This window comes from Pyxicephalus adspersus, chromosome 6, assembly GCF_032062135.1.
Source record: "Pyxicephalus adspersus chromosome 6, UCB_Pads_2.0, whole genome shotgun sequence".
Taxonomy (NCBI): domain Eukaryota; kingdom Metazoa; phylum Chordata; class Amphibia; order Anura; family Pyxicephalidae; genus Pyxicephalus; species Pyxicephalus adspersus.
The window spans coordinates 57442674-57457380 of NC_092863.1; the positions used below are offsets into that span (position 1 = coordinate 57442674).

General features: G+C 36.7%; 1 protein-coding gene across 1 annotated transcript in view; it reads right to left on the reverse strand.

Annotated features, from left to right (window-relative positions):
• Nucleotides 1-393: 393 nt before the first annotated feature.
• FBXO21 (F-box protein 21) overlaps nucleotides 394-14707 on the reverse strand; it is a 16243-nt gene continuing 1929 nt past the window's right edge. The window contains exons 2-11 of the mRNA XM_072415947.1: nucleotides 13863-13960; nucleotides 12312-12433; nucleotides 11244-11390; nucleotides 9982-10118; nucleotides 9247-9383; nucleotides 7036-7212; nucleotides 6583-6715; nucleotides 5858-6042; nucleotides 4698-4855; nucleotides 394-4255 (exon numbers count right to left, since the gene is read on the reverse strand). Of these exons, the coding sequence (XP_072272048.1) occupies nucleotides 4068-4255; nucleotides 4698-4855; nucleotides 5858-6042; nucleotides 6583-6715; nucleotides 7036-7212; nucleotides 9247-9383; nucleotides 9982-10118; nucleotides 11244-11390; nucleotides 12312-12433; nucleotides 13863-13960 (1482 nt within the window). The 3' untranslated portion in view covers nucleotides 394-4067. The remainder of the gene's footprint in view (nucleotides 4256-4697; nucleotides 4856-5857; nucleotides 6043-6582; nucleotides 6716-7035; nucleotides 7213-9246; nucleotides 9384-9981; nucleotides 10119-11243; nucleotides 11391-12311; nucleotides 12434-13862; nucleotides 13961-14707) is intronic.

Sequence of the window (14707 nt, forward strand, 5' to 3'; positions counted from 1 at the left end):
TGCGAAAGCCACCAGACACTACAGGTTGTAAAACAATTTAAAAACTTGCGTTCCTAAATCACACAACCTTGGCAAGGTTGAGATGGAATCACCATTGGATTGACTTAGGCAAAAGAAAATGAGATAGCATAATATATATTATCCCACACACAAAGGGGCTGACGCTGGAGAGGATGCACTTTCATCAGTAAAGCTGGGCAATCCAGGAATGGCATGAATCTAATCAAGGATTCAAAAGATTTTCTAGCAAATGACTTTGAAGAAATCCATTTCAGGTTTGCTGGATCCTCTACAGCCTTGGATAGCTTTAATAAATCAGGCCCAATGTATGTGGAAAACAAGATAAAGTATGATAACAGACAGAGATCACAAGACAGGAATCACAAACAGAGTTAAAAATGGAGAGCAGAGATTTTATGTTTATTAATTCTGGACATTTACCAATGTTTATTTTTGACATACAAATTGAAATAGCACCTATGCCCATGATGGCAAAAATAAGTGACACAAACAGTATGTTACCTATTGAGTTCTCAGAGTCACATAGGCAGCTTCAAATTTACTTTTTGTCTTAAAGTAAACCTGTCATAAGATAAACACAGAGGCTGCCATTGTTGAGATCCTGAAAATGAAACAGACTGGCTGTAATAAAGACCCTTCTGGCTTCATTAGTGACTGCATAGTTTTTTTTTCCCTCAGGTCAGTATTTAAAGCTCTGGTTTGTGGTTGGGCCCCTAGTATTGTTATCAGACATCAGAACCTGTGACAGCAGCATGGAGCGCCTTAGAAAAGAAGTTGTATGGGACAAGTTGCATGAGAATAGGATCCTGCAGGAGTGAATAATATTGTAATGAATAGTGTTCTTAATTTTTATATACGCATTTAACTCTTGCAGGAGGAGCCCCCTTGCAAGGCTATTGTATCTTTAAGGCATAAGGCCAGAATGATATTATGTGCGCTATCACTTTCAGCCCGTCAGAAATGGCAGCCTCAATGAGTCTACCTATGAAGGCTTTTAAGTCAAACTCCAGGCATACCTTTTAAGTTTTCAATAGTGTTTGGAAAGGTTGGAATTTCGATTAGCTTCTGTTATTTCACTAGGACAACTCTGCTTATTTCCTCTCCCTTCCCTCTCCTCTCCCTCCTCTCAACAAATATTAAGGACAGCAATTGAGGAAAAAAAAACATTCCTAATTGGACCAAAAACAGTATAGACTTGTCTGAGGTCCTTCTCCACCCTCTAAAGTTAGGAAAAAGGTGATCAATTTTAAAATCTTATCTAGTAACATACTACACGTAACATAAACAGTTTACCCATCACAGAAGAGCAATATTAGTTGTAACTGTATGACATGCAGCAAGAATATAGTGAGAGTGCCGACATACACGATAGTGAGAGTACTGTTTGCAGAGAATTGCTTCTCTGGATTTTTTGCATTTAAGTGTGTAAACATAACCCTATTCTGCTTTTAACAGAATACTGATGGAAGCAATAGAGCTAAAGTATATACAACAGTTTTCTTTTCCCCAAAGGTGTATGATCTGGTCTGCATATACAGGCCCTTAAGGTGACATTGATCTTGCACCTATTTAAATGCTATTAAGTGTGTTTTTTGCATTTCTGATTAAAGATCTACAAAACAGGTATGGACCTAACTTAACAATGCTTTTAAACTATACAAAATGGTAACATGTGCAAGAAATGGGAGAAATTAGGGTTTAGTGTATTTTATATCATAAAATAGAATAAAACATTGACACCTACTCCTACTGTAGTCCTGTATGTGCTCATACTGTGTATTTGTTGACACTGCAGCAGCAAATTGGCCTTTGGTACAGATAGGTCCATATCAAAGCCTCTTTGGGATTTCACTCTCTTCAACAACATTCCTAATAGTGTCACAACTTTAATGGACAGCTGTATGGGCAGCTGATACAGGACATTGGAGTTTAAGATCACATTCCCTAAACATGTCTACCATGAGGTCAGCAATGAAAAAAGAAAGCACTACTGATAACACACTCTTAAAACACTTAACCACAACAGGATTTTAACTTGATAAGAACAATTCTATAACTATTCACCGCTATAGGAGCTCAATTTTTTATTTCTGAAATAGAAAGTAGATGTGTTCCCATGATTTTGTGCAATGAAGTTGTATATATGGTCCAAGTCCTAATCAGTCTTTTGTAAATTTACATTGTTGCAAGTTTTTTTTTTTTTTTTAAAAAAAAAAAAAAAAAAACTAATTTTGGCACAATTGCACAACACACAACCTTCTCTCTAAGAATGGGGTACTATAAAATGCAATGGGGGAAACGTTTCTGGTTGGCTTATGTGGTAGAACCTTAGCAGCAGGGAGCTCAACAAACAAGCACTTAATTATGGATGTTTTCCTAAATAAACAATATCATTAAGTTATCACTTATTAAAAGTGGCAATAAGCAGAAAAACTTGCAAAAGGTGTTAAAAAAACAAATCTCCACTACGGCCTAATTCATTCTCAACTTTCAAAATGGAAAAAAAAGGAAGATAAATAATAAGCTTTTTTTTGTAAAAATAAATGATTAATGTTAAATGTGACTTTAAATAGACTTTTTGGGGAAATTTGGTATAATATAAATAGCAATATTTTTATGTCAACTGACAGGTAATAAATGTGTTGAAATTTTGGAAATGTATCACCGAAATCTTCATAATCCCAGCTGGCATTTGATAATGTGACATTGATCACGGTTAAGCAGAATAGAAAGGGAACATGTGGCCTAAAGCTGAAGTAGATATGTGATCACACATAAAACATTTTACCATTACCTGATGTACATCCACTGTCCAGTGCCTGTTGCAATTTCACACTGCTAACAAGGCAGTGATCTGCAGCATTGGGATTTGCCATTTATTTATAAGCCAAATTTAAAACTGGGCAAACTCCCAGATCCCCCGAGATGCTAATCTCTCAGGTTCAATAAATTAGTTCACTTTGTATACAAAGGACTGTTACACTATTGTTCAATTTCATGCAATTACGTTATCCAGAGTTTGTCCACCAAAATCCATGGTAAAAATGTATCCAGTCAAATACCCAATGTCTTAACTACAGCTAAAGATCCCTCTAATTGTATAAACGCATTAGGGCTGATCTGTTTTAGCTCTTTAAGACTGGGGTAGATAGAGTATCATGGGAGAACCTGGGTGATCCAGCAAACCTGGAATATATTTCCTAAAAATAATTTCCTATTATTTGGCAAACGTTTTCTGTCCTCGACAGGATCGATTCCTGGTTTGCTGGATCACTCAGGTTCTCCAAATATAGTCTATGTTCCTCAGTCTTGGTGAGCTTCAATAAATCAGGCTCATCCTGTGCAGTCATCCTTAACAGACATCAAGTCCAGCAAGCTACCGCTCCCACCAGCTATGGCTATAAACCACATGTTTAGTAAGCTACTGGAACTTTTACACATTATTCAGTATTTGTACTTACTAATGTGTTCGCTTGAGTTTCATTGGTTCATTGATGAATCAGATATAAAAAAAATAAATTCTACTATTTACCAAGAATGATAAACTGCCTTGGATCTGAAAACTGTACTATAGATCAGTGCAAAACAGAGCAATTAATAAACATATTTAAATACCTAATAAAACACAGACAGGTGCAATATACTGTTGTTTCAATATAGAGGTAATAAATTAATACTGAAATCTCCAGCTGATTTATCTTTAAATATGCAGAATTGGGTCTGGTTATTGTGTTTACTAAAGGAGATACTACTTTACCTTATATTTGTTACTATTTAGCATGCTAAGTAAAAGCATGTTTAAAGGATATTAGCTAAAAAAACAGGTGGCTCTCGACTTCCTATACAGGGAGCACGGAGCACCATTCCTATAGAAGTAACTTTGTCTTATTCTGTCACTTCAAATCATTTTTAGTGAAATGCACAGCACTGTTCTGTGCCGGTACAAGTGCATGTGTTACCTGAAAGCCTTACCAGGTAGGTGTGTGATACCTATGCCAGCAGTAGTAGATCTAATAAAAACAAGATGCTAGTTTTAATGACAGAAATCAGGGTTCCTGTAGTGAAGCATCAGGCTGGCTATCAACACTCTTCTGGTTGATCAAGTCAGCATCTTCTGGGTACTGAAGCTGCAGCTCTTTATTTGCAATGTAGTGATTTCCTGCAAACTCTGAGAAGTAAAGGGATACATCCGGATGTGATATTTCTGCTGGAGATGGATGTGGTTCAAGGTCCTCTACAAAAATTCAAAAAGAAAAAATTAAAGTATTACTAAACCAGTTGGTGGTTTACATACACCAAGTTTCAGCTGCAAAGCTTTAAAGATGTGTTGTAAGATGCAGTACTAGATATGAGCAATTCCAGCTAGTTTGTATTTTTTCAGTTTGAATGAGCAGTATTTCATATTTCATACACAAAGTAGTGGTAATGTTCTTCATGTACCAGCTTTTCTAATGGCCAGTCTTTCTGGACAACTTCCATGCATTTAATACAAGCATATATTTCTTAAAAGAATGTCTGCTATGCCCCTTTCTAATATTTATTTATAACTAAAAAAATGATTCAGTCCTGACCATGGCAAAGAAAACCATGTACACAATTTCTTTAAATGCTACTGTGGCAGAAGGTCAAATCAAAAATACATACTTGCTGTCAATAAAACTATTTTTTTTACCTACCTTGACTGACATAATTACAAGTCCCATCATCAAGAAGCACACTATAAAATGGCTGATTAATTCCTTTTGTGAGGTTATAAAGATCCAGGTTTTCCATCCAATCTGGTGGCATCATACACAAAGGATCCCAGCTGAAGATTACACAGCTATAACCATATCTAGAAGAATAAGAAAAGGTTGGAATTTTGGATAGAATACGGAAGTATTAGATCCAGTGTCAATGCTTTTATTGCTGTCAATGTTTTATTCCTGTTTTGGGAGAGGAGACAGTTTTACACATTTAGAAATAACCTGGCAGGATTTTAACCCTTCCCCACTTCACAAAGATCAACACCGTTTTTTATTTTACACAAACTATTTTTTGTAATATAATGGCAATTAGCTATTAGCTCTTTTTAATTAGCTACATGTCTATTCATTTCAATGACAAGTCTTTCATTTGGAGTATTAAGTAAGAATGCTTTTGGCAATGTGTCTGGGAACTATCCAGAAGTGCCATAATACAAATTAGGTCTAGATGTCAATGCTAATCTAATCCTTGTGTCAAAATAACCACATTTTTGGAAACACAATATATTTACGTGTTCTGACTTTACACAATGCATTTGTAATAAGTAGGGGAGACATAAAAGATTATATTTACCCAGAGCTTTTTTGATAAAAATAAATAATTGATAAATAAAGAGGACATTAGTACTATATGGCATCCATAACTCCTTATGAAGGGGTATAACCTCAAGTAAAATGGTCTATACAAATGGCACAGAACTGCTTGCAGACATAAAGCTTTCCAAGACATTATTGTTTGGAATTGTGACTTTAACAGCTAAAGTAAATAACAGAAGATCTTAGTACTAACAATCTAATACAGTGTTTCTCAACTAGGGTTCCTCCAGAAATGTGTGAGCCTCTCAGTTCAGTTTTTTTTTGGCTATCTGTAAGGGTGACATTCCTCCCAATGGCCAACAATGTAAGGGTTTTCTTTGCACTGACCACCACACTAATGTACTGAGATTTGTGAATTTTTGAATATAGTGAAACACTATATACCAGTACCCCTGCTACCTTTTGCTTTGGGAGGCAACTACAAGACAGACAAAAAGACCCTGCAATGACACCATCAACATTATTTAAAAATATTAACTATGCAATATAAATACCTTTTATGTCTCATAATAAGTCCTACAGAATAACACACTTCCTTCTCCTTGGATCTTAGTTTTGCATGAAGTACACTGTCATCCTTCTTTCTCTCTATATGCTCCAGAGTATGTTGAACTAGATAAGCCACAGCACCATGCTGTGATGGGTCCAAAGCCTGAATATTCTGTAGGATATCCAAGACCTATTGAAAAGACATATTATCACAACATTACCCAGTGTGGGGTTCACATGTATTTCATCTTTTATTTCAGGCTTGGTCACACCAGTATAGCAGTAAAATATTTCTTGCAGTGCATAATCAATGCCTTTTGTTGAAGGTTTCTGCATGGCAATAGGCAGTAACTAAATTGAAAATGGTGTTGTGTGATCATATTTTGATGTAGACATTCTACCAATATCCACTAAGCAGTAAAAACTGATGCTGCTAAAATGATTGACAAACAATTTCAAACATCTCTAGCAGTCACTACTTAATCTCAGCCATAACATTAACACTAGAAAATAGGGTTTGGTGGGATTTCAGTTTTAGTAAGTAATGTCCTTTTTGTACAGTACAGTTCTCCAGCCACATGTGCATGTAAAGTCAAAACCTATTTTCTTTCCTAAACTCAAAATCCAAAATTTTGCATTTCGAATTAAGTTTTATACTGAAGATAGAGGTCATCAGGGCTGTATGCAGAAACAAGGTATGTTACACTGAACATTTGTTTTTGCGGTTTACCTTTTCAGGCCATATACCAAGATGAAAGTAGAGCCGTGCTTGTAGCAATAGATGCTGCACACTGTCTGGATACATAGCTAAGTACAGATCCAAAGACACTCTCAGCAGCATAAAAGTGCGATCTTTGCTTTCCCTGTAAGAGGCAAATGTGTAAAACATACCAAGAATAATAAGTAATAAGTAATTACCTACATACAATACAATAGACTTGATTTATTAAAGCTCCCCAAGACTGGAGAGGATACACTTTCACAAGTGAATCAGGGTGATCCAGTTAATCTGAAATAGATCTGGTCCAGGACACATAACATTTGGTAGAAAACAGCAAATGACTTCCAAATGACATTCGTTCCAGGTTTGCTTGATAACCTAGCTTCGCTTTAATAAATCAGGCCCAATGTGAAGAACAGAAAACCATGTAATAACTTTTGAAGAGCTGTGTGGGAATCCTACCTTTTGCCGAGATTGAGCAAGTTTCCTACCATACGTTGTAGAACCTCCTTAGTGCTGACAGCTGCATAAAACTCCTCTGTTACAGGCTGACCAATCATGTGCTCACACTCTTTGGCAGTCAGATGTTTTCCAGATCCAAATGCATCCACATAAACATAGTCTGTAATTAATGGACTTCTGCGGGAGTGGAAAATGATATTATAGTACTAAATGTCAATAAATACCAAATGAAATAGCTATCTTGATTGACAGGATACCACAACTCCTAGGCAGGTGCACAAGTGTTTCATTATTAGCAGCTCATGCAGAGTATCGTGCAGGGTATCCTGCCAACAAAAGCTGACACTGCACATGTACAACTCAACTCAGTGATCAGGAAGGTAGACAAGATTATTACGGAAGGGACATCGTGTGAAACTTCATGCAATAATGACCTGCTCAGGTCATATTGTTTATTCCCACTAACCACTGACTTTTTTTTACCACCGGCATTTTTTATTTCAGTTCGATTCCCCCAAGGTCTAAAAGACAATAAACTTGACCCTTTTTTAACCTCCCTAGCGTTCTAATTCTGTCATTTTTTGATGCAAAAAGTGATCCTATTTTTTTTGCGTAGAAATTTTTGTTTATATTGTGGGCCTGTAATTCTTAGGATTAACTCCCGGGTATAATTATTATATTTATTTATTATATTAGAATCATAATTTATAAAATAATACATAATTATAAATCATTATTATAAAAAATAACGAAATATTAGCCCAAAACAATGTAATTTATCCAAAAAAAAAATTTTATCAAAAATTTCCTTCTGAAATTTTCCAAACAAGGGTGCAATATTATTGATAAATAATAATATAAATTATATGCAGATTTTAGAAAAAAAAATTTACTTCAATTCAGGAAGTGATTAAAAAGTCATTAAAAGGTTAGATCAAGGTCAGGGCTAATAGCGTGCAAAATGTAAATCAGGGCACTGGGCAATGATGCTTGGTGCACTACAATGTGTATTTATACTTTTATTACATGTTTTTATGTGTTTTTACTTTAAAAAAAAATTTAAAAGCAGATTACATAGTAATCAGAGGGTGAGATCAGCCTCCGGGAGTAGGGGATGATGTCCCCGCTGCCCACTCTCCTGCTCGCATCACCCGGAGATCAGCCTCCGGGTGATGCGAGCAGGGAGCAGGCAGTAGATCCAGGGGCTGCTGCCAGCGGGAAATCTCCGCTGGCATCACCCTCTGGATTTACTATTGGTGATCGCATCTGCAGTTAGATGCGATGCACCAAGCAGAAATCCTGCATGGTGCATCGCATCTAACTGCAGATGCGTGCATCGGGGTGGTGGGGACCCGGGCGGTATTTAAAAGCAGATTACTCCGTAATCTGCTTTTAAATTTCCCGCCCCGCCACGCCCCCGACGGAGAAGCGCCCCGCCATCACAGCGGGATCGTGAGATCGCCGCTGGAGCGCGGGGATAAGGTAAGAGGGACCCTCAAAGGTACCCCGAGTGTGACTCGGGATTACCGCTTTTTGCAATTTTTTCCACCCCGAGTCACACTCGGGAATACCGCTAGGGGGGTTAAAAAAGTACCTCCACATTTTTTGTCACAGGTTTGTCAGTGTCTAGTGGTTTATTAACTTCCTGGGCGGTTCATTTCTGTATGGATTTATATTTCTAAAATAGTTTTTTATGAAAATGAATTATGCAGTATAATATAATAGTATGAGTAAAATTAAATTATAACACAAAATCAAATGTCATGTCAAAATAATAAATTAAAAAAAAATACATAAATAATATACTCATACTATTATATTATACTGTAAAATACATTTTAATGAATGTACTGCTTTTAGACATATAAATCCACTGTATTGCATTCAATACAGTTATTTTGTATTGAATGCAATAAAAAATAATTTGAAATTCCCGCCACTTCCCCAACAGCCGCACGTAGTTTCAATTTCAAATGCTTCATCGTTTTTTTCTCTTGACTAGGCTGTAAAATAACTGTGTGGGGTCCCCAATATAAAGTGGTGTAAATGCAATGGAAAAAATATGTTGTTTGTACCTCTGCCCTCATGAAACACTGCGTTTTCTGTTTTTTAGATTTAAATAAAATTAACAGTTCAGACAAAATCATCATTTGATACAAGTCTGTATCAAAGACTTATGTTCTACAAAGTTACAACAGGAAAATATCTTACCCATGGGTACCTTGACACCATCTTAGCATGAAATGATGGGGGAAATTGACTGGTTCAAGAAGAACTCCCAGGTGCATAGCAAGGGTGAGATAGAGAACTGAGAGGCTGATAGGGATGCCTGTCCTATCAACTAGAACCTTAGGAAAAAAGTAAAAAGTGTTACAGCTCTGCCAGGCACCATTTCTATCTAATATCACCACATAATGTCAGATTACCCTAAAATGAAGAAAGGCATGTGGCAAACAGATTCTTTTAAGACCCTGTCAACAACACCAACATGAAGGCTGAAGTTGCGGATTCTCATCCTGCATTAGCTACATGCCCAGCCTCAATGCACTAAGTTCTGGCTTCAATACCTAGAGACAGTAAACTTGTACAAGATTTATATTAGAAATTTTTGGCTTTACTGGTTTTAGAAAATGCTTACGATTTCCAGATCAGTGATTCAGAAAATATTTAATCTAGCGAGTCAATCTATTACCCAGAAAGCAACGACAAATTCCAAATCTCTCTAAGGAAATGTTTAATTAACAAATGTTTTACAATACCAAACCAGATCTGCCAACATGCTGCTGGAGAGTTTTCTCCAAAAGGCACTGTAAAAGCCATCTCAGTACATAATGTCTATAATAGAAACATTTTTCACCACTTTACATAACAGAGTGTAATCCCTGACCTCTGCTTACACAAACTCCAATTACTAAGAGATCTAACATAAATGCTTCATATTCCTACCTGGTGCATATATGAGTTAAGAGGGTTATAGAAATCTGCTACATTGCCTTTAAACTTCAAGTCAAAAAAGAGGACATGATTTAGAGCATCCAGAGCCTGTGCCTGTAGACCAATGTCTTCAATAAATGATCCCACACCTACACAGAAAGAGGAAAAGATATATCATACTCTTATACAGTGTAGATGGGACCAAAATAAACTATTCTATAAAACCAGTCTTGAACCTAAATTCAGTCGAGAAAAACAAACCCCACTACAACTGGCTCTGAGATATTACCTCCTAAAGAGAATCTGTTAACTTAATAAAAAATTGAAAAAGCACAAAAAAGCAGCATTCTTTCTTTCCATAAGCAATTGTCAAAAAGCCCTAGTACAACCCCCTCTCTCTCACTGCAGGTTGTAGACTTCTGCTCTTCTAGGAATGTCAAACTACTCTCTGTGCTATTCAAACTCTTTTCATCTGCCTGCTATGGGAAAAATAAAGAGGGGGAATATACAGAGTCACATGAGTAACAGGTTAGGTTTGCTAGGGCAGCAGACATCTAGACTGCATGTGCATAAACAATATGGTACAGTGCTCAATCCAGAAATGTTTTAAGCTGGGTGGGAAGAAATTGTAGGTTGGTTGCAGCCTTGTATTGTGACCCAACTCTTCAGGATCCACTCATTACCAGCTAGGTGGTTACTGAAGTGCCAGGTGGTGCGCGCAGCTAAAAGGGGCTGAGGAGAACACTGTGCTGCACACACAATTTATTGGGAAGATTGTTGTTGAAATAAACAGTTGGCACACAGTGGCTTTTAAATGTTTAGACTATTAGAACTAATAGAAAACTAAACTATTAGAAAAAAGAAAAGTATTATGTAAAGTCACCTGTGTATGTGTAAAGTGCCTGCATACATACACAGCAACTTTTATTGACCCTTTAGTCTCTAAATGCAAGGTTGTTGTAATCAGGTGAAAATCTTCTGGCAGGGTCCTCTCCTCCACAAGTGTCACGGTCTGTATCTGTCTGTCATTTGCAACCCCTATTTAATGTACAGAGCTGCGTAATATGTTGTCGCTATATAAATACTGTATAATACCAGTAATAATAACAATGGCTAATAGTGTTACCTTACCACACTTCCTACACAATCCTTTTGTTTATTGAGGTAGTCTGTTTTTGTGATGGGAACATAGGACTGAATAGGGAAAAATAAACACACAGAGGCTCAGGCATTTTAGAATATCTTTCATCACACAGTCAGAAAAGGATACATACCTGCCGGCAGAGACAGACTAGGGTGTCTACTGTTCTTTATAGTGAGGTAAGCTTTCACCTTTGCCAAGATATTTTCAATCTGTGCTTGAATATCTGCAAAACTCACATCTTCTAGAGGGTTACAGTATTGATCAATGAGAACAGCTCCTATAAAAAAAACAAAAAAAGTGTGTGCTTTAATATTTAAAGGGAACTTTCTGTAATTATTTTTTGTTTTGGACTCGGTCTTAATGCATTAGGCTTCACGGCTGATATCGGACAAGAACCTGGAGTGTGAACTGTGCTCGTCCGACGACATTCATGGATCCATCCTGGCGGATCCACGAACGAGGAGCGGCGAACGTCTGCAATGGAAGTGAAGGGGGGGAGAGCACAGCAGGGTGCCACTCGCTTGTCCTGCCCTTCCCATAGAACTGTATGTACAGCGCTCGCTCATTCTTCTTTTAGTCTTTGTCGCTTGAAAAAATCGTTAAAAATCCTTTCCAACAACAAAAGTATTACAAGTGTATGTAGCCTTAGGATCTTTGTCAGTTTGTGTTTGTTTTTAATGGAAATTTCCTTTTACTGCACTACTGACCCAGCAGGAATTGGGAATTAGGGGGGTCTGTCAACTGAACAAGTGTCTCCACAAGATTTCTTCTTTTCTGCAGCATAATTTAAAGAGATAACATACCCATCTGTAAAAGTTACTTTTACACTTCTTTTTTACTTTCTGCATTACACACTGTTCACTTGAATGTAAAGTAAATGTTTACTGAGCTTCCCTAAAAAAGAAGCCAAGTTCACTTTGATTACCCAAGCATGTGCAGGGCAGTAAAATAATATTGTTTGGGTAAAGCATGGTTGAGTTATTGAATAGAAAAAAGCTTCACTTTATTCTACTGTGTGAAGTAAGTATTTATGGCTTTAGCAAATCAGCCCTATTATATGCACAACAGAATATCTTTAAAATCATTCTTATTACTATTTTATAATGTTAGCAAAGTAACAGTAGTACATTTTTCATTTTATTCTATAACTTTTAAGCACTGAAAGAAAAAGGGTAGTTATGGTCAATACGAGCCATACCTTCTAGAATGTCTTGTTGTTTCGCAGGTCTTTGGAGAAACTCCTTAAATTTAGACATTGTGGTCTCTTGGCGCATAAAATATAGAATCTTCTTTGCACAATACTTCTGTATGAAATACTCCCTAAAATTATAAATTGGTCTTCAGCTGTTTGTTGTATTAAAGCAGCCTATAATAGATTTGTTAATTCTTTTTTAAGACAAGCACACAAGGGGTCAATTTTTTTTCCAGCACCACTTCACAATTTTCAAGATGCTACAGTCACAACCACAAAATGATTCAGTCCTTATGATCCTAACTTAAGAAATCCTCCAAATCATTATAGCAGCACAGCATTTTATTTTAGAGGTTGTGTTTCCTGCTAAAATCTGTAATACAAATATTTGAGTGCACAGGATTTATAAACAGGTCTGAATCCTTTCCATTGAATGCACCCTTGTGATTGGAAAATTGAAAGGGTGCAATGCTTTAGGCACCTAACATTTTCAGAAATAGGCTAGCAAAGACAGGTCATACACTTCTCTCAGTAAAGGTTTCCATTATAGCACAGTTTCCCAACCTTTTTAACATAGGTGAACCCTTAAAAAATCTTTCAGGTCCTCAGGGAAGCCCTGCTGTAATTACTATATCTACAACTCTCAGTACATTAATGTGGTGATCAGTATGAAGAATGTCTCTTACATTGCTGGCCAGTGGGAAAAACTTCATTCTTACAGATAGCCAAAGATTATTGGTATCTGGTAAACTGACCTGAGAGTCACAAACTGCTCTTTGCTCAAAGAACCCAGAGCAAAATCTGGTGGAACCCTAGGGTTCCACAGGACTCAGGTTAAGAAACACTGTAATATAAGGAAAAATAAAGATACAAAACAGTGCTCAACCCAGAAATTTTTGTAAGCTGGGTGGGAAGAAATTGTAGGTGGATGGAAGCCCCCAATTGTGACCCAGCTCATCAGTAACCACCCAAAAACAGCCGGCTGGTTGCTGAAAAGTGCCGGGTGGTGCGCCCAGCTAAAGGGGTCTGGGGAGAACACTGCAAAATAAAGAAATAGTGTTTTTCAACTTTTTTACAATTACTATATAAAAGCCAATTAAGTAAGCCCTGGTGTGGAACTCCCAATTTCAAGACACATTCAAAACTGCAATCCCCCGATTGTGTTTTTCAAGCAATCTATTATATTTAAATATGGTTTGTTTTTTGTGAAAACTCCAAATTGTTGTAATGAATTAAACAGCCAGTCTCCTGATTCCAACAAAGGTTCCTTCTTTTACACATAACACTTGTTGGTCATTTGTGTGTGCAGCAGTGTGATTTACAAGAAAGAATTTTACAAACCTAAAGATTTAAAGAGAAAAATAAAACCATGAAAAAGAAATTCAGAATACCTAAAAATAAAACATTGCTAAAAACTAAGATGGTCTCTGCCCCACACAAAATGGAATTAAACAAGTTAAAAATTAATTTGGCGAATCACCAGGTATGTTCCTGGAGATAAACTAGAATCTGCCAATTGTAGGCAAATCATTTACAAGAATGTAATGAAAAACTTACCAGCCCTCTATACCAAGTGTACACAATAACTCATCTTCAATAAAATGTGCAGGATAGCCCAAACTTTCAAAATCGTTAAAACCTTCACAAGGCAAACGCTGGTTGGAAACAAAAAAAAAAAGAAAATTTACAATATTGTATCATAAGGTTACATATCTGTATATCTCAGATAAAAGCTGTAATTCTGAACTGTAAGAAAAAAAAACTATACAGTAAATAAAAAAAGCCCACAAACATTCCAGTTGTGCTTAGTTTCTGGTAAACTGAAATACATGATGACTTTTTGTATCCCACTTTTCAGTGACCACCTGGCTATTTTCAGGTGGGTACTGAGAAGTTAGGTCACAATAATAGGGCTGCCACACGCCTACAATTTCTTCCCACCCGGCTTAAAAAAAAATTCTGGGTTGAACACTGCAGGATATTTACCCTTTTAGAGTCCTCAGTTCCAACTGTCACAGCCACTTAATTGTGTCCCATTCTCATAATGAAATCCCCAAAAATGTACAGAAAATAAATAATAGAGGCATAAAGACAAAATAAAGTGACACAACAAAGGTTTTGAAGTACTTTGTTATTGGAAATGTTTGTTTCCAACCATAAAAAGGTGCCATCCTTCCTGAGATTTCAGCAAATTAAACCAATAAACCCCTTAACTCAATTTACCACCCCATTACACTATGCACAATTGTGATTATTCTCACGTCCCAATTGGGCACAAGTGCACTGGCTGTACTGCAAGCATGTGTCTATTTTAGTGATTGAAGCCTCTGTGCTGCCATCTACTGTGCACATTTGTCTATGTTAGTCCTTACGCACACAAATGCCTAGTCCAGGGGTCTGCA